This window comes from Cebus imitator, unplaced genomic scaffold, assembly GCF_001604975.1.
Source record: "Cebus imitator isolate Cc_AM_T3 unplaced genomic scaffold, Cebus_imitator-1.0 Scaffold152, whole genome shotgun sequence".
NCBI classification, from domain to species: domain Eukaryota; kingdom Metazoa; phylum Chordata; class Mammalia; order Primates; family Cebidae; genus Cebus; species Cebus imitator.
In genome coordinates, this window is record NW_016107467.1 from 2931168 (window position 1) to 2954991 (window position 23824).

General features: G+C 39.0%; 1 protein-coding gene across 1 annotated transcript in view; it reads right to left on the reverse strand.

Moving 5' to 3' along the window:
* Positions 1-23824, reverse strand: part of CNTN3 (contactin 3) — a 336227-nt gene that overhangs the window by 17234 nt on the left and 295169 nt on the right. The window contains exons 18-20 of the mRNA XM_017543319.2: positions 22814-23048; positions 20003-20118; positions 6102-6288 (exon numbers count right to left, since the gene is read on the reverse strand). Of these exons, the coding sequence (XP_017398808.1) occupies positions 6102-6288; positions 20003-20118; positions 22814-23048 (538 nt within the window). The remainder of the gene's footprint in view (positions 1-6101; positions 6289-20002; positions 20119-22813; positions 23049-23824) is intronic.

Genomic DNA, 23824 nt, shown 5'->3' on the forward strand with positions numbered 1-23824 from the left:
ATTCTAAATGAAGTAACTCAGGAATGGAAAACCAAGCAGCGTATGTTCTCACTGATATGTGGGAGCTAAGCTATGACTATGCAAAGGCATAAGAATGGCACAATGGACTTTGGGGACTTGGGGGGAAGGTTTGGAGGGGTTGAGGAATAGGAGACGACAAATAGGGTGCAGTGTATATCGCTTGGGTGATAAGAACTTACTCATGTAACCAAACACCACCTGTACCCCACTAACCTATGAGAAAATATAAAATAAAATAAAAAATAATAAAATAAATGTCACAACAGTTGAACTTATGGAAATAGAGAGTAGAAGGATGATTACCAGGGGCTGGGAAGGGTAGTGAGGGGTTTGGGGTGGTGGGGGTAAGTGGAGATTAATGGGGCCAAAAAAATAGAAAGAATGAATAAGACCTACTATTTGATAGCATCCCAGGGTGGTTATAGTCAATAATAACTGCACTGTACATTTTTAAATAACTTAAAGAGTGTAATTATGTTGTTTGCAATTCAATGGCTAAATGGTTTGAGGGGATGAATACTCCATTCTTCATGATATGTTTATTTCACATTGCATATCTGTATCAAAACATATCACATACCCCATAAATATACCTACAATGTACCCACAAAAATTAAAAAACAAATTAAATTTTTAAAAAGTTGTATTTTTTTAAAAGGCACACCTACTTGATTTCTTTAAATTCAGGTAACTGATTTTGGCTCCACTTACATGGATGAGCATTTCATTTAGAAAAGCAAAAACTAAAATGCAAAAGTGATTGTATCATTTGGTATTCCTCTATTTCTCCAAGTGCACTCACACATACAGTAATTAGCGAAGACATAAAAAGAGTACCCTTATTCCAAGGGAGTCTGGGCATGTGTTCCAGGCCAGGCCAGGCCAGTTTTTCTCACAACTGGAAACAACAATTGGTTGTTCACTCAAAATAAATCAATGAGAAGCCTACTTAGTTCTGAGTACAACAACCAGAAAGAAGCTGCCCACCTTTCCCAGTGTTTTTGGCCGAGAGACAACAGTCCTCTTGAGGTGCTAGTGGCAATATTTCTACCACAAAGAGAGAACTTGGTTAGAGTGATGCTGCCATGGAGCAGAGACAGCGATGGAGAGAGGCATTGTTCAACAAATACTTATTGGGACTGACTATGATTACTTAAGCACTGGAGTAGAGCTCTGGGGACAGAGCAATGATCAAACCAGGCCAAAGCTCTGCCCTGAAGGAGCTGATGCTCCGGCTAAGGCAGGATGGGGAGACAATGATGCAATGAGTACGAGATACTGTACATGTGGTAGCTCTGAGACAATGTACCAGGATAAAGCAGGGAAGGAGAGGAGGGTGTCAGGAATGGTGGAGCTGTACGTAGTCAGGTTACACCGAGGTGCTATCTGAGTGATGACCTGGAAGAAATGGGCGAGTGTGTTTTGTGGATATTTGGAGCAAGAGCTTTCGAGATATAGGAAACAGTGCATGCAGAGGTACTGAAGTAAAGCGTAATGAGCAAGGTAGAAAATAATAGGAAATGAGTTAGAGTAGAGACTGGGGAATGGACTGCATAAGGCCTCGTTGGGCATTTTAAGGATTTAGCATCTATTTGTAGTGGGAATGGGAAGCAACAAAAAAGTTCTGAACAGGGAGGGGGACATTATCAGGATGTCAAGGCAAAGGCAAAAACAGGATGAAGAGTGAGAGGCCACTGCCCTAATCTACAGGAGAGAGCTGGAGGCAGCTTGCCTTAGTGTGGCAACAGTGTAAGATGTGGTATATTATTTTCTGTTTCTTTGTTTTGTTTTTGAGACAGGGTCTCACTCTGTTGCTCACACTGAAGTGCAGTGGCACAATCATAGTTCACTGTAGCCCTGATCTCCCAGGCTCAAGAAATCCTCCCACCTCAGCCTCCCAAGTAGCTGGGACTACAGGCACATGCCATCACATCCAGTTAATTTTCTTATATTTTTCTCTCACTCAGCATAGTGAGACAGAGTGTCACTATGTTGCCCAGGCTGGTCTCAAACTCCTAGGCTCAAGCAATCCTTCCACCTTGGCCTCCGAAAGTGTTGGGATTACAGGGGTGAGCGCCCATGCCTGGCCAGAAGTGGTAAATTCTTGATAAATCTAGAAGTAAGATTTAGTGCAGGGTATGAAAGAAAAACACTAGAGGGTGACTGAGTTTTTTGGCTTGAGAAACTGAAACAATGGAGAGAAATTTATGGAAATGGGGACTATTACAGAAGAGAGAGGATTTAAATGGGCTGGAAGGAGCAACCAAGAATTCAGTTTTATTCCATTTGAGATCTTACTATGTGATTCTGGTGGGTGTTGTTTGAGTGTCTGTATCCATTCATAATGAATGTCAGAATTATCACTTGACTTTTTGATGATACAAAGCAGAATATTTATCCTACAGATTATTTCTTGCAAACTCTGAACATAAAATTCTCAATGTTTCTTTTTAGAAACTAACACATCTTATCATTTTTAAGCCATCTGAAAATTTTCCTCATCCGTCCCTTGAGATCGAAGATGCTGTTAAGAGTTCGCTCTCTTTCCGTGGCAAGTGACAGAAACCCATCTTAGATTACTTAAAGAGGCGAATTAGTGTTTAACTTAAAAATGCTTTTAAAAAACACAAGTATTTAGATATCAAAAATTAAGTGTTTAATGGAAGCTACAGTACTTAACTTGAGAATCTTTGTGTTATTTTACATTAATCAGAAATGCTATCTAAAATCTGTACTGATTTAAAGCCATGCATACAAAATTCCATAATGATGAGTACATGAAACTTGCAAATTTTAAGTGAGATGGCAAAAGACTGTTTTGAATTCACAATGTGCAGTCAAGAGGAAGTACATTTGATTAATAATAGTATTTGAGGTTCGACTTGCATTTTTAGGTTTCGTTCATCCATTCAATATTTAATATGCTGCTCCCATGTGCTGGGTTTATGCTGGACACTGTGGCTGGGTAAATAAGACATAGAAGGACTCTTTCCCTGTAAAGTTTAGAACCCATAGGGGAAGACAGATAGCAAGCAGGTAATCAAAAGTGTTATTTTAGCTCTTTATGCTCAAGGCAGAGGAATAATTCTCTTCATAGTGCTAATCACAAGAGCTTTACCAAAATTCTTAAATAAGATTTGCAGTTAAACCAAGTCAAAGCTTAGGATGACTATTAAGAGCTACCAGTAACAATACTATTCATCGCTTTAAGAGATTCTGTTTTAATTGTAATTTTGGTACATATTTAAAAATTATTAACATAAAACTTAAAAATTAACATATGTTCTTTACATGCCATTTTAGGATGATTGGGGATTTTAATGATCTATATGAATTTCCCACCCAACATAGGAAATTGTCTGTAATAGCATCTACAGATCAACCTAAAGACTCCAGTTGAACTGTGGCAACAGCAGAACATTGTTTTTGAGAGATTTCTTTTAGTTGCTGGAATTCCCATAAGCTTAAGCGCCATGGGAATTCATTCATGGTCATCCATAGAAGCTATGACCACCTGTGATCATCTTACCCAGTTCCTAAGCACAGAGCAAAATCACAATAAATAAAGATATTAAATGAGTGATGTAATTCTAACAATATGGCTGAAAGAGAGGATACCATAGTGTTTAAAACTATGGATTTGGACACCCATCCTATTACTTAGTCTGCAATCTCAGTACAGTTGTATGACCTCCATATGCCTCAGCTTCCTCCTCTCTAAAGTAAGCATACTAATACCTTCATGTCATGATAATGCTGTGAGAATTAAGAATCAGTACATGAAAATCACTTAGAACCATGACTCGAAATTGCTCAGTAAGTGTCGATCATAATTATCATCATCAGTGTTATATGCAAATTTCTACTTTAGATTGGGTGTTTATATGCTATCTATAAATTATAAAGCGATTTTGGTTCTTTTTAAAATTTTAATTCATTCATTGTAGGTTATCATAACATTTCTATTGACTTCTAATCAGTCTCTTCCTTCTGTCTTATCAATTCACTAAGTTCTTCACTGATTCCACTATGATATTATACTATCTTTTAAAATCATAATTTCCTAGCAAGTAATCAGATCATTATTAAGTCAGAGAAAAATGCCAGATAAACTTGTTTGCATATATTTTTGCAATCAGAATTTTTGATTGATGCTGTGTTTGGAATATATAAATAATGATGTATATTTAGACCATATTAATTCAGTAAGAATTGCTGAGACAACCAAAAATATTTGGCAGAGAGTTGTAAATACAGGATTTTGTTTCTGTATTTCCAAACCTATGTGGTCCTTGGTCTAATAGCAACTAAGTGGTATGAAAAAGAGATAGATCAGACTTCCCCTAATAGTTAGATAAGGACCATGTTAAATTGGTACATTAATTGGTTGCTTACAAATGGGTCTTGCTATGGAAAATCAAATGGTTTGTTGCTAAACTTGGGCTCTGCAATGCTTACTGTACTAGCCAATTGTTAGCCACACTCTTTTTTCTATAGATAATCAATAGATCAACACACAAACTGCTCTAGTAAGATCTACACCGGTTAATTAACATTGCAAGTAGTAGAATTACGTCTTACGTTACTTTAAGTTAACCATAAAAAACACTAGCCAATCATATTCAATTGCATATTATTGGAGTTCTTTGCAATTTTAGGTGAAAAATGTATGTTTTCAAAAACAACGGAAATGATATATGGAAACAGAAATGCATCAGTGAAATTAGCAACCAAGCATAAAAACTGTCTTATTCTTACCAAAAGTCAGTTAAGCAAATATTTTTATTCAATTAAGAAATTTGAGGCTGGGCTTGGTGGCTCACGCCTATAATCCCAACACCTTGGGAGGCCGAGGCGGGCGGATCACGAGGTCGAGATCAAGACCATCCTGGCCAACAAGGTAAAACCCCGTCTCTACTAAAAACTAGAAAAATTAACTGGGCGTGGTGGTGCACGCCTGTAGTCCCAGCTACTTGAGAGGCTGAGGCAGGAAAATCGATTGAACCCAGGAGGTGGAGGCTGCAGCGAGCTGAGATTGCGTCACTGTACTCCAGCCTGGGTGTCACAGCGAGACTCTGTCTCAACAACAACAACGAAAAAAAAAACAAAGAGAGAGAGAGAAAGAAATATGAAAATAAAAAATTAAAAAAACAATTTTCTGCAAGTAAAAGTATCGCTGCGTGTAAATTACCTAATCCCTTCAAGCCATGCTTTCATCACCTTCAAAGTACAGATAATAATAGCACCTACCTTGTGAGGGTAGTTATGAGGATTAAATGGGGAATGAGCATAAATTACTTAGTGTTTTCAATCACCATTAGCTGTGATGAGGGCAATGACAATGGTCACTCAAACGTTTGCATTGTGAGTAAGTACCAATACAACACAATGATTAAATGTATACTATGCTATTAGATTAACTGAAATACGTGTGGAACATTCCAAATTGGAAATCACTGACTTTCTTGTAGATTAATTTAACAGTAACTCATAATTGGAGCTGGAGAATTTACCTGTGAATATACAGCTAACAAAAACTCAGCTTTGAAAGCAACACTGACAACTCTGGTTAGATTTTTTAAAGTATCAGTACATTCACATGGACCATCATCTTCTTCATCTTCTGCTGATAACCATTTAATGCACATTGCCATTTTTTTGAATGACGTAGAAAAGAAAGGTAAAGAAGGAAAAAATCACAACTGATTCTTCAGCATTAACTTTAACTTATTCATGGTTATCAGAAATCCTCAAGCTTTGTGAAACTAAAAATACATGAAAGTAAATCCAACTAAACTTATCATATTTTAAAAGAAAAGGGGATAGATTTAACCTAACACCCACACTAAGGTTTTTTCAAAAGTGCACATTCATTTTCACAGGAAGTCTCTACCTAAAGATTTAGGGATATCATGAAGACAAGGGTATGTGTGGCTCTGAGTATTAAGGTTTTGGAGTTAGGTTTATATAATCTGGTGAGATTAATGACTTGGGTTGTCCATTTCAAGTGATGTAGAAGGCTATCATTTTTAATGCAAACTATTTTTTTTTGCCATTCAAAGAAATCAGCATATACTTACGCGTTTTCTTAGTGGTTGCATTCACTGTGGCACTAAAGGGCCCGGCGCCAGCGCTGTTGTAAGCCCGGACAGCTGTGTAATAGGCCAGGTTGCTCGTCAGGCCCCGTAGTCTGGCTGATGTCTCATTTCCTGCCACTTTCACTTTACTGGATGATTCCTCCTTTCCACCACTATTCCAGTACCGCACCTGGTGGGCAGAAGACACCAAACATGTGAAGGCTTAAAAAAATTCTGCCCTTCCCTTTAAGTGATTTTCATTAAAATGGGCACTGATTTATTCAACAGATACTTACTAAAGACCTACTATTTGCGAGGTACTGCATTAAGCTGTGTGACACAGCAGTGAAAATAGAGAAAAGGGACTCTACGAGGAGAAAAGTAGTAAACAAAGAAATATATGAAACAGATAAATCCAAAGAGATCAAGTGCTGAGTATGACCAGACTATGAGACCATAAGTGGGAGAATGAAGGACAAATATACATATAACTAAAACATAGAAACAAAATGTTATTACTATTGCCAATTTTCTATAAGTATTACTACGTTCTATAAAATTTGGCTCAAAAATGTTTATATTAAGGACAGATCATTTTTTTAAAAGGTGGAAAAGTCAAGAAAGAAATACAAATGATAATAACCCCATTGTCCTTCTCAGTTGTGTTTTCGATTTTCGTAGTCAAAGTGCGACAAGTGAAAGAACAGGCGATCTCTATGCTAATTTGGATTTTGTAGGCACAACTACAGCACAGGGATGGAGAAGAAAAAGCGTCTAGGGTGAAAGAACAAAATTTAGAAATGTAATTGAGAAAAGAGTGAATATGTGGTTGACAGAACATAAAGGTACCATCAACAAACGCTAAGCAGAGAGACAAATACTGCAAAGCATACGAGAAACCCTGCTAGCAAGAAAATGTCGGCAGACCTGACCGGGGAAGACAAGCTGGAATACACTAACCTGAAACAAATTTTAAAATAAATCTGTTTAAAATGTCTAGATTTATTAAAGAAGAACCTGAATCTCCCATGCAACGACAGAAGATATTTTTTAAAAAATAGATAGATTTGAAAAATAAAACACAGGACTCTTAGACCTAAAATATACAATTATTAAACAAATAAAATCAGTGACAGAATTAAGCTGAAGACTTACAGTGAAAAAGGGAACTAATTAACCCAGAACAGAGCCTGTATAAAGAAATAAACATTATGAAAGCAAAGTTAAGAGACACTGAGGGTAGAATGAAAAATTCTAACTGGAGTTCCGTAAGGAGAGACTGAGGAAAGAGCAATGTTCAAAGGGAAAAAGGCAGAGAAATTTCCAGAACGGAAGAAATCCAGCAATTTTCATATTATAAATTCACTCTGAGTTTAGAGTAGGAAAAATAAAAGGCAAATCCACTGCAGAGGAGAGGGTTGTTAAGGCTGAATTGTGGTTCTCAATCATTTTTCTTTGCTAGACAACTGAGAGTTACAGGCTATCTTCCTGAGCAGTCGTGGGTGACTGTACCTTGGTTTGCCAGTGAGGATGTGCACATGGGCCAGGAATTAACTGCATTTCCTCACCCAGCAGACAGCAGCAGGGGAGGGATGGTAAGTTGGATTCACACACCTGAGGCAGGGGCTTGTCTTTCTTGGTTATCAACAAAGCTTTACTGCCCACAGCAAATCCTGTGCATACTAACCATTAAATGTTGTGAAATTGTTGAATAACCTGAACACAGTTTAAAAATGCCTCCCCGAGTCCTATGGCAGAGATTCGTCAGGCTATGTATTCAAGTCCCAGTATTCTATTTATCTATGCAACATCAAAACTCCAATTTCTTGATGAGACAATACAATTTTTTTCCTTTAGAATCATAAAACCATTTCACAAACCAATATATTTCTATTTGGGTAAGTAAATAGAAACACAGTTGAAAAATATCAGAATTAAAAATATCTCTATTACTTCTAGTAATTTGGTTTTTCCAAAAAGGAATGTCCCTATTGTGAAGAGTCCTTAATAACACTGCATCAGAGATTTGACTTAATTTAAATTTAAAATGAAATGCAGTTTATAAAAATAATCTATTAAAATGGCATTTTCAGCCATTAAAGAGTAGGTATTAAATCAGAAGTACTCTTTTAATAGATAAAAATAACTATGTTCATACTTACAGATTTTCAAAGACAAATATTTTAATTTAGCAGTTAAACCAGCCACATTTAAATAAATAGAAAGCAGGTGAAAATGCATTAAAGGTCTCTTAGGAAGACAAATCCAGATCTCTCTCCCACTCTTCTTCATTCTGCTCTCAGCTCCTAGGAGAGCTGATTGGTATAAACTATCATCAGTCTGGTTCCTTTGCCCTGAGGCTTCTCGCTGGGTGCAGCTTATAGCACGCTGGTAGTGGGAGGGTGGGAGGAGAGAGAGGCTGGGATATTTATTCCCTTGCATTCCCCAATGCTGAACCACTATTTGGTAGGGACTATCTTTGCCTAATAAAGAATACAGCGCCGTTTGGGCAATCGCCACTCACAAAAGGCTATGGCTACTGCTCTCTCCAACCCTTTGACCCTCTTCAAAAGTCTGCATTATACTCACTTGAATGCATTTTTTTTTTTTTTGCCTGTCTTACATTTATCTCAGTATGCCTCAACCGTCTGTATCCTATTTTCCCATGTGCATTCGACTTGTACTAGAGTGAATTCCTTGCCCGATTGCAGGCAATTAGACCTAATGCATACATCTTTTATTCCAGTGGGATTTTCATAGTGTTAAAATAAAGCACTCACATATTTGACATTTTTTTTTTTTTTGAGACAGAGTCTTATTGTGTTGCCCAGGCTGAAGTACAGCAGTGGCATGATCTCGGCTCACTGCAACGTCCACCTCCTGGGTTCAAGCAATTCTCCTGCCTCAGCCTCCCAAATAGCTGGAATTACAGGTGCCTACCACAATGCTCCACTAATTTGTGTATTTTTAGTAGAAACAGGGTTTCACCATGTTGGCCCTACTGGTCTGGAACTCCTGACCTCTGGTGATCCACCCACCTTGGCCTCCCGAAGTGCTGGGATTACAGGTGTGAGCCACCATACCACGCCTACATCTTTTTTCCTTCTAACTGAGATATTAGGAACTGAACACATTCTGTACAGCTGTTTGGAACAGGAGGCTGGAAGAAGGTGTCAATGAAGTTTAAGACTGGCATTCTATTACGGAACATTAGTTACGTTCTGCCAAACTTAAAAAAAATTGATTGATTACTCCAAAATATGCTAATCTGTATCATTTCGCAAGTGTAGACTTGTTTTAATCATTTATCAATACCATTCTCCCAAATTTAGCTTTTTTTTCAAAACAGAAAAAGACTTTAAAGAAATGGACTGTAGATATTGCACTAGAACGTGGGAGCTTTCATTCCTCCGGCACCCAGGATCTATGTACTTAAAGGCTTCTGCCTTTCTTCATGATGTCTGTATCTCTTGTTCCTACCCAAAAGGGCAGCAGAAAAGATCTGAGCTGAGTGAAACGGCTTAGCTGATGAAATAAATTGGAGCCCAGGGAAATGAGCTTCTCAACTACTGCTTGGTCAAATCAGAAAGAAAATTAGTCTAGATGCTAATGATGATGTGTGCTCAGCATGCCACATGGCACATGATCAACCCTCACTGAGATGAGAGAAAGGCAGGAGCTATTAACAATTTTAAAGCCAAACTGGGGAAACTGCAACCCAGAAAGTTAGCCACATGACTGATAATTAAATACTCTGCCAAGTCCTTCTCCCCACCAAGGTTAATTTTTAAATCATCACTGAAACTAAGAAAAGACATATTTTTATCTTGGTATAATTGCATAAATTATTTTGTAAGATTTTCCCAATTAGTACTTCTTTCAGCTTGTTTCCTTTTGCTTTATACTTACCAAGCATTTGGGGAAGAAATGTTTAATCGTTGTTTCCTTTCAATACTGTATTCAAGCTACATTTGGACATTCTATTTGCTACTCTTTAAACAAACAGGCAAGCAGCAGTGCATTTCAACCTGTAATTAATTTCAAGAAAGCCCCATTTTCCCATAGCTCTTCTCATCTTTCTGTGTCCCACTTTGATGGCAACATCAGCATGCATTAGAAACGGTGGCCACTGGGTCCCATACTGGGACTATGCTATATTCCTATATATTACTTCACTGTTTTTTTTTTTTTTTCCTTCAGTACAATCTCATCCCAAAGCGCAATATTTAAAACAGAGAAAAGTGAAACCCGTAAGTCTCTTTGGGCCATTTTGACAACTGCTGCTTTATCTCATTTAATTTGCAAACAATGCTGCAAGTTATTATTATCTCTAATTTAACTGAGCCTTGGAGAGCTTTAACAACTTGCTCAAGGGCATACAGCAACAGGGTAGCAGAGGCCAAACTGCATTTATTCGATCAACATATATTTTTTGCATGCCTCCTAGATGTCAGATACTGCTCCAGGTACTTACAGATTGAGGAACAAAAAGGCCAAGTTCCTTGTCCCTTGCAGAGTTTATATTCAACCTAGAAGGTCTGAACGCAGCTTTGTCTAATTCTAAAATGGTGTAGACTCAACTGATCACTATGATGGCTCCATAGGGATTTAAAAATTTTCTATCTTTCAGTTAAACTCTCTATCCTGGCATGACCAATAATGGTGTAATTCTACTTCCTTATAAAATATCCTTATCTGGATGACTCCTTATCAACTTAAATTTATATACGGTTATGTGTCATAACGACAGAGATATGTGTTGAGAAATATATCATTAGACGGTGGTGACACCGTGTGAACATCATAGAGCCCACTTGTGCAAACCTGCATGGTATAATCTAGTACACAATTAAGCTAGATGGTGTAGCCTAGTGCACCTAGTCTATAAACATGTACAGCATGTTACTCTACTGAATACTGTAGCCAACTGTTAACAAAATGGTACATTTTTGTGTATTCAAACATACCTAAACATAGAAAAGGTACAGTAAAAACACGGTATTACAATCTTACAGGACTACTGTTGTATATATGATCTGTCCTAAACTGAAATGTTATTATGTAATACATGACTATATTAAAAAATCAACATCTACCTGCCCCTAAGCCATCCAACAACCACCAGTGACTGCCAGCACTCTTGTTCTGCTTGGAATCTCACAAGCCATTCACGTATATTCTTCCATTTATTTTTCTTAAGTATTTTACAAGTTAAGAACAGGTCAAGAATTGTGATCCTGTCAAGATGTCTGTAAAGGACAAAGTTGTTCATGGTGAGTGTGTATGTCAGTATCCCATCTGAGGAGTGCCATATGTGTTCATCTACATTGTTTAAATAAATTTGATCTAGCATTGAATCCCATAACCTGCTCAGTCAATGGGAGATTCAGCCATGATCATTCCTGGGGCTCCCTTCCCAAAGCTCCCAAGATTACTTATTTTTGCATTTGATTTGAGCCCTTTAATTCTAGGAGCCAGGGGCTATGTTTGGTGAGTAGGAAATCGCTGCTGGATGTGGAAATCACAGTCTTTCACCTCTATGGCCTTGCCATCATCCTGGGCACTATCTTAGGAATATGTAGGTCCTAGGAGGCTTTGTAAGCTTCAGACATTTATTTCTTCAAACATCATTAGAAATTTCTCTTCTATGTTTTCCTCAGTTGCAATTTCTCTCTTCTAACCCTCCAAAAAATGTGGAACAATCTCCCTAATGGCCTGAACTTTTGAAACAAAGCAAGCAAGGGACGCGTCCTGCAGGCAACTCCTTCTCATAGCTTTTGGCATAATCCCTTGGGTTATGGTAGCTTACAGTCAATTATTTGCTACAGAATATTTACCGGGGAGAAACAGATACATTAATATCTCAAAAATTATTCTGAGTCATGGCCCACACCTACTATTTATTATGATGAGCCAAAAATTATGAGAAGCTCATTACATAACTAATCTTATCCTAGCCTCCCAATATCCTAATGAGATTAGGCCTATTAGTGTCCTCATTCTTAGGTAAGGAAAATGAGGCTCACAGAGTTTATGTAACTTTCCCAACACAGAGGGTAAGTGGCAGAATTGGGATTTGCTTTGGGACTAGCCTCAGAGTCACACTCCCTTACAGCTGTGCTCCTTCCAGCTCACGGACCCGCACCTCATTGCCAATGCCACCGCCAGTTATCTAACCATGAGGGAGATACTGTTGGCTCCCCATCATCTTTCATTGCTTACATCCATTGTGATGGAATTAAATGAATCTTTCATCCAGCTGTTCTTGGCTTCCTTTAAGATGCTGTTCAAGTTGTTCTCCTGTATTTATGTGGTGTTTTACTTCTTCATACTCCCTTTCCCTTCCTTAAGTCTGGACTATTCTGTCTCTGATCAGGCTTCTCTGTATCAGGACCAGTGTTTATTATGTTTGAGTGTATAGGAAGACATTTCCTTATAGATACTTACTGAAAATATATACACAAACAAGACCTAGTCCTAAATGTTTGGATTGAATGGGTCCTGGGAGAGTTGAGTTGTGGGATCTCAATTTTAATAATACCTTCAGGTAATTCTGCGGTAGGGGTTCGCAGTCCATATTTTGAACCTCAGTGCTCTATTCCATATCCTTTCTTTTCTTAATTTGTTAGTACTAATTCAAGTCAATGCTTGTTTGGTTACAAGGAACGGAAACTCTCTCAAGGAACTTCAATTATGAAAAGAATTTATTAAAAAGAACCTCAGGGTAACATCATGAAAAATAATAAAGCCAAGTCATTTGAGAACTGAATGACTATCAAAGAGCTATTTTATTCTGGCTGTTCCCACTTTTTTTTGAGACAGAATCTCACTCTGTCACCCAGGCCAGAGTGCAATGACATGATGAGGGCTCACTGCAGCCTCGACCTCCAGGGCTCAAGCAATTCACCCATCTCAGCCTCCCAGTAGCTAGGACTACAGGCATGTGCCACCGTGCCTGGCTAATTTTTGTGTTTTTTGTAGAGATGAGAACTTACTAAGTTGCCCAGGCTCGTCTTGAACCCCTGGGCTAAAGGGATCCTCCAGTGTTTGCCTTCCACAGTGTTGGGATTATAGGCGCAAGCTACCACACCTGGCTTATTCTGCCCTCTTGAAGGTTCGATGGACCCTTGTCTCCTCCATTCTTTAGGTGTGCATGGGAGTGTATCTATCTCTGCAGATTAGCTTTGTCCTGCCTGTCTATGGCCTTAGTTTGGAAAGTTTGAACTGAGCCCTAAATCTGACACACTACTGCATTACACTCAAACTTGGTATTTATTTAAATACCTCAGACAAGAATCTGACTTGCTAGGCTTCACAGTCCACAGAGCATTTACACCTGATCAAGACGTCACTCTGGAGCCCTCCTTTGAAGGTGTGTTGACAAGTGGAGGGACACATGGCCCTGTGATGCAAACATGCCCGTGTGAGCCTACCACTGAGTCAGGAGCTACAAGCTTCCTCAGGGAAGCTTGGAGCGAAGCTTCGTAAGAAGACAGCTGTGGGTGGGATGAAATCACAACTATGAATCCCACAATGTCATTGTTGGCAAAATCTTCTTAGAATTTTATTTATCTTGCCAGTTCTCAGCTCCACTGCTCCCAGTTTCTTCTAACTGCTCATTACTAAATATGGGACCCAGTCCAAGGGATTCTTCCTAGCCTTTAAAGCCACCTGTGACCCGGTCCTTCTGTGCTTATCTGTAGTCACCTTTCCAAACAGGAACCTTCTGTAGGTGGGGCCTCTATCTCTCTGCTTTTCCAATATGCCATGCTCAATCTGGAATGTTTTTCACTTTCTCCACCTTTACTTACTTTCTCTTGAAAGTCCTGTTAAACCTTATTACTCTTATAAAGACTTCCAAGATGTGTCATCCTTCTTGACAACTCAAACATCTCCTGTTTGGGTGACCCAGTCAGACCTTCATAGTATTTGGTCTTACATTATCCTCTCTTTTAGATGTTTCATCTTATTTCACTAAACAGAGAGGTCTTTGATGTCTCGAATTATATTACAGATGCCTGACTTCTCTAGAGCCTATGAAAGAAACCCACAGTGTAACAAAGACACCAAGAAAGAAAGACAAGGAGCTGGAGAACAGTGACTTCCTGTTTACAGAAATACTCTATGAACTTAATACTGCAGTTCAATCTCACCCTTATTTTTTAGTCAACTTGTCTAAAATATTAGGCTCACATGATACATGATTTCATTTCAAATTCTTTTTTTGTTCCTTTTCTACTCCAACTAACGTTATTTTAATTCAACTGGTTAAATTCAGTGTACGTTGAACATCAAATAAAACAATGTGTTGATAAAAAATTTTCAGCTAAAGACAGACTTCAAATAAGATGTCATTGTTAAGGATTTTAAGTGCAAGGAGACAAAGTAGCATGGTAACATACATACACAATGTAATTTGAAAAGAAATTACCTCATAGCCCAGTAAATGTCCATTGCTCAACTTCCAAGGAATGGTGTTCCATGAAACCTCAATTTCTGAGGAAGACAGGCTGTTTGCAGAGACTTGTGATGGGGCCACTGTAGGCTCTGTGCAGAAACAGAAATTGAAACACTATGATAATTTTGGTAGTAAACATATATTAATGTTATTTTTATAAAAGCATTTTAACATTTGAAAATTGTATGAAATATTCTGGCACCATATGTTGAAAATAGAGACACCGGTCCGTTTCCGTTTCTTAGGAAAAGATGGCGTCATAGCCACAGGCTTTTCCTTGCTAAATAGCTGTGACAAGCTGTACTTTTTTCCCTTGCACATCTTTCTTGGCATCTTCCTCTTCTTCCTTTTTTTCCCCTTTGTTCTTCTCACCTTGTCTTTATTTCCTTCTGTTCATCTCATTCTTACTGCATGGAAACTTTTCTGCCCACAAATACTATTTAGTTTTCATTTTGCCAAACAAACGTCTAGGTCAAGTAAAGCTCATTTACACAATAAACACTGAATAAGTACCTTCTCTAGCAAAGCCTACAGAAGGGACAACTGAAATGTGGTGGATGGCATCTTCTTTTGAAGGAGTAGATAGACATGCAGGTGGCTTATTACACAGCAAGAAGATCCCTTTTGTAATATGCACGATTGAGGTCCTATGGGGTTCACAGTGGTTCTCCCCTCTCAGAGCCCAGCTCTGAGCAGGAATCTCCCCTCCCTCAGGTGCATTTCTCTGTGAAATGATCCTGCTTCTCTGCCAAGGTGGCTTGATGCTGAGATGAATTCTTGGGCTAAGGTTGGGTCTCTCAGACATTCTCTCCTGAGAATTTGAAACTTGGTTTGGAGAGTCAGGCAAACTTGGAGCCCACTGATCCACTGTAGCTGCTCTAGAGGAACAGACCATTTTCTGAGGTTCCAGGGCTTCCTGATTAAAATTATTTGCTGCATAACTCTCTCTTGGATTCAGAGACACCCTGTAGATTTCACAGAAATCTTTTGCTTCTTTCTTAGGCAAGCCCAATTCATTTCTCATGTTTAAACAGAAAGACTTTTGGCTAACTCTTCAGTGGGAGCAAAAATGGTAACAGGAGAAGGAAAATGAGGGAGTCAAGAATGGGTAAGAGGCTGTGGCTGTCCCTCTTTTCCAGTTGCCAGCACCTAGGTCCTGGATGCGCAGGTTGACAGTGTCCAAAATCTCCCTGGATAATTGCCATCACTCCCCCAAACCCTGACTTGCCCCTGCAATCCCTGGCAGCTTTTGGAAATGAGGTCTGGATATGAATTTAAGACTCTTCCTTTTGCAAAGACTTTTATAATCCTTTAAAAAATCCCTCTCAGAACTCAATGGAAAGTGAGAAGACAAGAATAGGGGCGGGGATCTGAAGAAGAATCAACTCTACTTACTATTCTTAGGAATGCCAACTGCAGACCATTTTTTGCCACTTACTGTCAGGAGGGTAGAAGAGACACTGATGTATTTCATGAGCTCAGAATGGCTAAGGGCAAAGGCCCTTGGTTAAAATACTGGCAGTACCACTCACTAGTAGGAATTTTGGCAAATTTATCACTCTCTTTTACAAGGCTTCCATTTTCTCATTTGTAAATGGGAAATAATAGTGCCTACATTTCATTCTTCATTTGAAATTTCAAATTAGGTCATTTCTGGCAGATGGCAAAACTTCTGTACATGTTAGTTTCTACCAATTGTTGTTTTTTTTTGGTAGAACTATACAAGATAGCCACTAGTTTTGGCTGATCTATGAAATGGCAATTTCATATAATTCTTCTACCTTTATTGTTTTCTAAAGTGGCCATAAGACAAAACATAGATGTCTCAATGCCTGGGACAGGCATAAAAGAAAAACAAACAAATGGAATGGATTCAGAGTGAAGTATGTCTGTGTCTCTGCCGGCAGGAAGTCCCATACCTCAAACCTGCACACTGCATTTCTGCTGAATGAGATATTGTTGTTCCTGACTCTTAATCCCCTAACATTCTTTCCTTAGGCCATGGGAACCATTGTACCACTTAGGACCAGGGTAGCTCTAAGGGATATATTTTTATTACCCAAGGTAAGGCTGTGGTTTTCCTTGCTTCACAAGCTGGAACTTAGGAAGTACTTCTCATAAACAGGTTTTTAACTGGTGGTTAAGATCTGAGACAAGTCTCAATCAATTTTGGAGTTTATTTTACCAAGGTGTTAAGGACATGCCCAGAAGAAAAAAAAAAANTTTTTCTTAAGTATTTTACAAGTTAAGAACAGGTCAAGAATTGTGATCCTGTCAAGTTGTTCATGGTGAGTGTGTATGTCAGTATCCCATCTGAGGAGTGCCATATGTGTTCATCTACATTGTTTAAATAAATTTGATCTAGCATTGAATCCCATAACCTGCTCAGTCAATGGGAGATTCAGCCATGATCATTCCTGGGGCTCCCTTCCCAAAGCTCCCAAGATTACTTATTTTTGCATTTGATTTGAGCCCTTTAATTCTAGGAGCCAGGGGCTATGTTTGGTGAGTAGGAAATCGCTGCTGGATGTGGAAATCACAGTCTTTCACCTCTATGGCCTTGCCATCATCCTGGGCACTATCTTAGGAATATGTAGGTCCTAGGAGGCTTTGTAAGCTTCAGACATTTATTTCTTCAAACATCATTAGAAATTTCTCTTCTATGTTTTCCTCAGTTGCAATTTCTCTCTTCTAACCCTCCAAAAAATGTGGAACAATCTCCCTAATGGCCTGAACTTTTGAAACAAAGCAAGCAAGGGACGCGTCCTGCAGGCAACTCCTTCTCATAGCTTTTGGCATAATCCCTTGGGTTATGGTAGCTTACAGTCAATTATTTGCTACAGAATATTTACCGGGGAGAAACAGATACATTAATATCTCAAAAATTATTCTGAGTCATGGCCCACACCTACTATTTATTATGATGAGCCAAAAATTATGAGAAGCTCATTACATAACTAATCTTATCCTAGCCTCCCAATATCCTAATGAGATTAGGCCTATTAGTGTCCTCATTCTTAGGTAAGGAAAATGAGGCTCACAGAGTTTATGTAACTTTCCCAACACAGAGGGTAAGTGGCAGAATTGGGATTTGCTTTGGGACTAGCCTCAGAGTCACACTCCCTTACAGCTGTGCTCCTTCCAGCTCACGGACCCGCACCTCATTGCCAATGCCACCGCCAGTTATCTAACCATGAGGGAGATACTGTTGGCTCCCCATCATCTTTCATTGCTTACATCCATTGTGATGGAATTAAATGAATCTTTCATCCAGCTGTTCTTGGCTTCCTTTAAGATGCTGTTCAAGTTGTTCTCCTGTATTTATGTGGTGTTTTACTTCTTCATACTCCCTTTCCCTTCCTTAAGTCTGGACTATTCTGTCTCTGATCAGGCTTCTCTGTATCAGGACCAGTGTTTATTATGTTTGAGTGTATAGGAAGACATTTCCTTATAGATACTTACTGAAAATATATACACAAACAAGACCTAGTCCTAAATGTTTGGATTGAATGGGTCCTGGGAGAGTTGAGTTGTGGGATCTCAATTTTAATAATACCTTCAGGTAATTCTGCGGTAGGGGTTCGCAGTCCATATTTTGAACCTCAGTGCTCTATTCCATATCCTTTCTTTTCTTAATTTGTTAGTACTAATTCAAGTCAATGCTTGTTTGGTTACAAGGAACGGAAACTCTCTCAAGGAACTTCAATTATGAAAAGAATTTATTAAAAAGAACCTCAGGGTAACATCATGAAAAATAATAAAGCCAAGTCATTTGAGAACTGAATGACTATCAAAGAGCTATTTTATTCTGGCTGTTCCCACTTTTTTTTGAGACAGAATCTCACTCTGTCACCCAGGCCAGAGTGCAATGACATGATGAGGGCTCACTGCAGCCTCGACCTCCAGGGCTCAAGCAATTCACCCATCTCAGCCTCCCAGTAGCTAGGACTACAGGCATGTGCCACCGTGCCTGGCTAATTTTTGTGTTTTTTGTAGAGATGAGAACTTACTAAGTTGCCCAGGCTCGTCTTGAACCCCTGGGCTAAAGGGATCCTCCAGTGTTTGCCTTCCACAGTGTTGGGATTATAGGCGCAAGCTACCACACCTGGCTTATTCTGCCCTCTTGAAGGTTCGATGGACCCTTGTCTCCTCCATTCTTTAGGTGTGCATGGGAGTGTATCTATCTCTGCAGATTAGCTTTGTCCTGCCTGTCTATGGCCTTAGTTTGGAAAGTTTGAACTGAGCCCTAAATCTGACACACTACTGCATTACACTCAAACTTGGTATTTATTTAAATACCTCAGACAAGAATCTGACTTGCTAGGCTTCACAGTCCACAGAGCATTTACACCTGATCAAGACGTCACTCTGGAGCCCTCCTTTGAAGGTGTGTTGACAAGTGGAGGGACACATGGCCCTGTGATGCAAACATGCCCGTGTGAGCCTACCACTGAGTCAGGAGCTACAAGCTTCCTCAGGGAAGCTTGGAGCGAAGCTTCGTAAGAAGACAGCTGTGGGTGGGATGAAATCACAACTATGAATCCCACAATGTCATTGTTGGCAAAATCTTCTTAGAATTTTATTTATCTTGCCAGTTCTCAGCTCCACTGCTCCCAGTTTCTTCTAACTGCTCATTACTAAATATGGGACCCAGTCCAAGGGATTCTTCCTAGCCTTTAAAGCCACCTGTGACCCAGTCCTTCTGTGCTTATCTGTAGTCACCTTTCCAAACAGGAACCTTCTGTAGGTGGGGCCTCTATCTCTCTGCTTTTCCAATATGCCATGCTCAATCTGGAATGTTTTTCACTTTCTCCACCTTTACTTACTTTCTCTTGAAAGTCCTGTTAAACCTTATTACTCTTATAAAGACTTCCAAGATGTGTCATCCTTCTTGACAACTCAAACATCTCCTGTTTGGGTGACCCAGTCAGACCTTCATAGTATTTGGTCTTACATTATCCTCTCTTTTAGATGTTTCATCTTATTTCACTAAACAGAGAGGTCTTTGATGTCTCGAATTATATTACAGATGCCTGACTTCTCTAGAGCCTATGAAAGAAACCCACAGTGTAACAAAGACACCAAGAAAGAAAGACAAGGAGCTGGAGAACAGTGACTTCCTGTTTACAGAAATACTCTATGAACTTAATACTGCAGTTCAATCTCACCCTTATTTTTTAGTCAACTTGTCTAAAATATTAGGCTCACATGATACATGATTTCATTTCAAATTCTTTTTTTGTTCCTTTTCTACTCCAACTAACATTATTTTAATTCAACTGGTTAAATTCAGTGTACGTTGAACATCAAATAAAACAATGTGTTGATAAAAAATTTTCAGCTAAAGACAGACTTCAAATAAGATGTCATTGTTAAGGATTTTAAGTGCAAGGAGACAAAGTAGCATGGTAACATACATACACAATGTAATTTGAAAAGAAATTACCTCATAGCCCAGTAAATGTCCATTGCTCAACTTCCAAGGAATGGTGTTCCATGAAACCTCAATTTCTGAGGAAGACAGGCTGTTTGCAGAGACTTGTGATGGGGCCACTGTAGGCTCTGTGCAGAAACAGAAATTGAAACACTATGATAATTTTGGTAGTAAACATATATTAATGTTATTTTTATAAAAGCATTTTAACATTTGAAAATTGTATGAAATATTCTGGCACCATATGTTGAAAATAGAGACACCGGTCCGTTTCCGTTTCTTAGGAAAAGATGGCGTCATAGCCACAGGCTTTTCCTTGCTAAATAGCTGTGACAAGCTGTACTTTTTTCCCTTGCACATCTTTCTTGGCATCTTCCTCTTCTTCCTTTTTTTCCCCTTTGTTCTTCTCACCTTGTCTTTATTTCCTTCTGTTCATCTCATTCTTACTGCATGGAAACTTTTCTGCCCACAAATACTATTTAGTTTTCATTTTGCCAAACAAACGTCTAGGTCAAGTAAAGCTCATTTACACAATAAACACTGAATAAGTACCTTCTCTAGCAAAGCCTACAGAAGGGACAACTGAAATGTGGTGGATGGCATCTTCTTTTGAAGGAGTAGATAGACATGCAGGTGGCTTATTACACAGCAAGAAGATCCCTTTTGTAATATGCACGATTGAGGTCCTATGGGGTTCACAGTGGTTCTCCCCTCTCAGAGCCCAGCTCTGAGCAGGAATCTCCCCTCCCTCAGGTGCATTTCTCTGTGAAATGATCCTGCTTCTCTGCCAAGGTGGCTTGATGCTGAGATGAATTCTTGGTCTAAGGTTGGGTCTCTCAGACATTCTCTCCTGAGAATTTGAAACTTGGTTTGGAGAGTCAGGCAAACTTGGAGCCCACTGATCCACTGTAGCTGCTCTAGAGGAACAGACCATTTTCTGAGGTTCCAGGGCTTCCTGATTAAAATTATTTGCTGCATAACTCTCTCTTGGATTCAGAGACACCCTGTAGATTTCACAGAAATCTTTTGCTTCTTTCTTAGGCAAGCCCAATTCATTTCTCATGTTTAAACAGAAAGACTTTTGGCTAACTCTTCAGTGGGAGCAAAAATGGTAACAGGAGAAGGAAAATGAGGGAGTCAAGAATGGGTAAGAGGCTGTGGCTGTCCCTCTTTTCCAGTTGCCAGCACCTAGGTCCTGGATGCGCAGGTTGACAGTGTCCAAAATCTCCCTGGATAATTGCCATCACTCCCCCAAACCCTGACTTGCCCCTGCAATCCCTGGCAGCTTTTGGAAATGAGGTCTGGATATGAATTTAAGACTCTTCCTTTTGCAAAGACTTTTATAATCCTTTAAAAAATCCCTCTCAGAACTCAATGGAAAGTGAGAAGACAAGAATAGGGGCGGGGATCTGAAGAAGAATCAACTCTACTTACTATTCTTAGGAATGCCAACTGCAGACCATTTTTTGCCACTTACTGTCAGGAGGGTAGAAGAGACACTGATGTATTTCATGAGCTCAGAATGGCTAAGGGCAAAGGCCCTTGGTTAAAATACTGGCAGTACCACTCACTAGTAGGAATTTTGGCAAATTTATCACTCTCTTTTACAAGGCTTCCATTTTCTCATTTGTAAATGGGAAATAATAGTGCCTACATTTCATTCTTCATTTGAAATTTCAAATTAGGTCATTTCTGGCAGATGGCAAAACTTCTGTACATGTTAGTTTCTACCAATTGTTGTTTTTTTTTGGTAGAACTATACAAGATAGCCACTAGTTTTGGCTGATCTATGAAATGGCAATTTCATATAATTCTTCTACCTTTATTGTTTTCTAAAGTGGCCATAAGACAAAACATAGATGTCTCAATGCCTGGGACAGGCATAAAAGAAAAACAAACAAATGGAATGGATTCAGAGTGAAGTATGTCTGTGTCTCTGCCGGCAGGAAGTCCCATACCTCAAACCTGCACACTGCATTTCTGCTGAATGAGATATTGTTGTTCCTGACTCTTAATCCCCTAACATTCTTTCCTTAGGCCATGGGAACCATTGTACCACTTAGGACCAGGGTAGCTCTAAGGGATATATTTTTATTACCCAAGGTAAGGCTGTGGTTTTCCTTGCTTCACAAGCTGGAACTTAGGAAGTACTTCTCATAAACAGGTTTTTAACTGGTGGTTAAGATCTGAGACAAGTCTCAATCAATTTTGGAGTTTATTTTACCAAGGTGTTAAGGACATGCCCAGAAGAAAAAAAAAAACAAAACACAGGGGTTCACAGACACAGTCTGTGGTCTGTGTCCATTTCTAAAGGTGAATTTGAGGTATTTAATATTTAGAGTGGGCTAGAGTGGAAAGAGGAAGGGTATGGTAATCCACATGTTGCAAGGGAAAACAAGCAGATAGGAAACTAGTCAGTTAGGTCTCCTGCTCAGTAAATCAGCAATTTACATAAGGTAAGGCAAACACAGAGTAGCTACCTATAGAGATTTAACCTTTTTCTGTAGCTATCTGGTTAGGAACAAAAGGAAAGGCATTTTCTTTCATGACTTGGCTTTCAGCTTAATTTTTCCCTTTTGGCCCAGTGAACTGGGGTCCCGAGGTTTAATCTTCCTTTCACTGGTACATCCTCTAACTATCCATTAAGTCTTATACTTCAAGTCATTTATGATTGATCTTTATGACCTACACTGGGAATCTACTACTTGGTTCATTGTTCTTTGGAATAAATATATTTGAAGTCACAAAGAGACTCCAAATCAGTTTTTGGAGCACAAAATTTTTTACTAGGTTGGAACTGATACACAGTCATGTTTTCCATACCTTCTTCTGCAGAGAACACTGTTGTCACTGGGCTAAATGGTCCTTCACCTTTGTTATTATAAACACCCACTTTAACTTCATATGGTGAATATGGCGCGATGCTTTCATTCCTAAAGACATATCTTGGGGTGTCAGGGGATGTCACCACTGTCTGGATCCAGGTGGTAACCCCAAGAGGGCGGAAAGCAACAACATACCCAAAACCTTCACCATTCTGTAGTTCCTCAGGGACTGGCTATAAAGGAAAGACATATTCAATCACCCTTACACATAAGGGCAAGGCAAAAATGAATGGAGCTGTAATCCACAGGCATTTCCAAAAGTCATCAAATAATCATCTACATTGTATTAAGCAGTTAGATTTAAAAAAAGGAGAAAAACATTAACAGGAGAGTCATGTCAGCTGCTTTTAAAGAGACATAAGCCACCATATCATAGCCATCCAGAAACTGAACTGGAATTTTTTATGATTATTCAGATAGCTGATCACCTTATGGCTCACGTATGAGTTTCTAATAAGATATACTTTCAGTTGAAAATATCTAATCTCTTAAATCAAATAAAAATCATCTAATTCTTAATGTGGGCTTTATGGGAAGAAACTGAAATGTTGATTAAACACAATAGGGTAAAACTAAAAAAAAAAAAAAAAAGGAAGTAAATACTAATTTATAAATTAACAAATTACATCCCAGTAATTCCAGCACTTTGGGAGGCCACAGCAGGTGAATCACTTGAGGTCAGGTGTTTGAGAGCAGCCTGGCCAACAGAGCAAAACCCCATCTCTATTAAAAATACAGAAATTACCCAGGCGTGATGGGATGTGCCTGTTATCCTAACTATTTGAGAGGCTGAGATGGGAGGATCACTTGAACCCAGGAGGTGGAGGTTCCAGTGAGCCGAGATTGCGCCACTGCACCCTAGACTGGGCAACAGAGCAAGATTGTCTCAAAACAAAAAAGAAAAAAGAAATATTAACGAAATAAACTTAAAGCTATACTTGAGTCATGT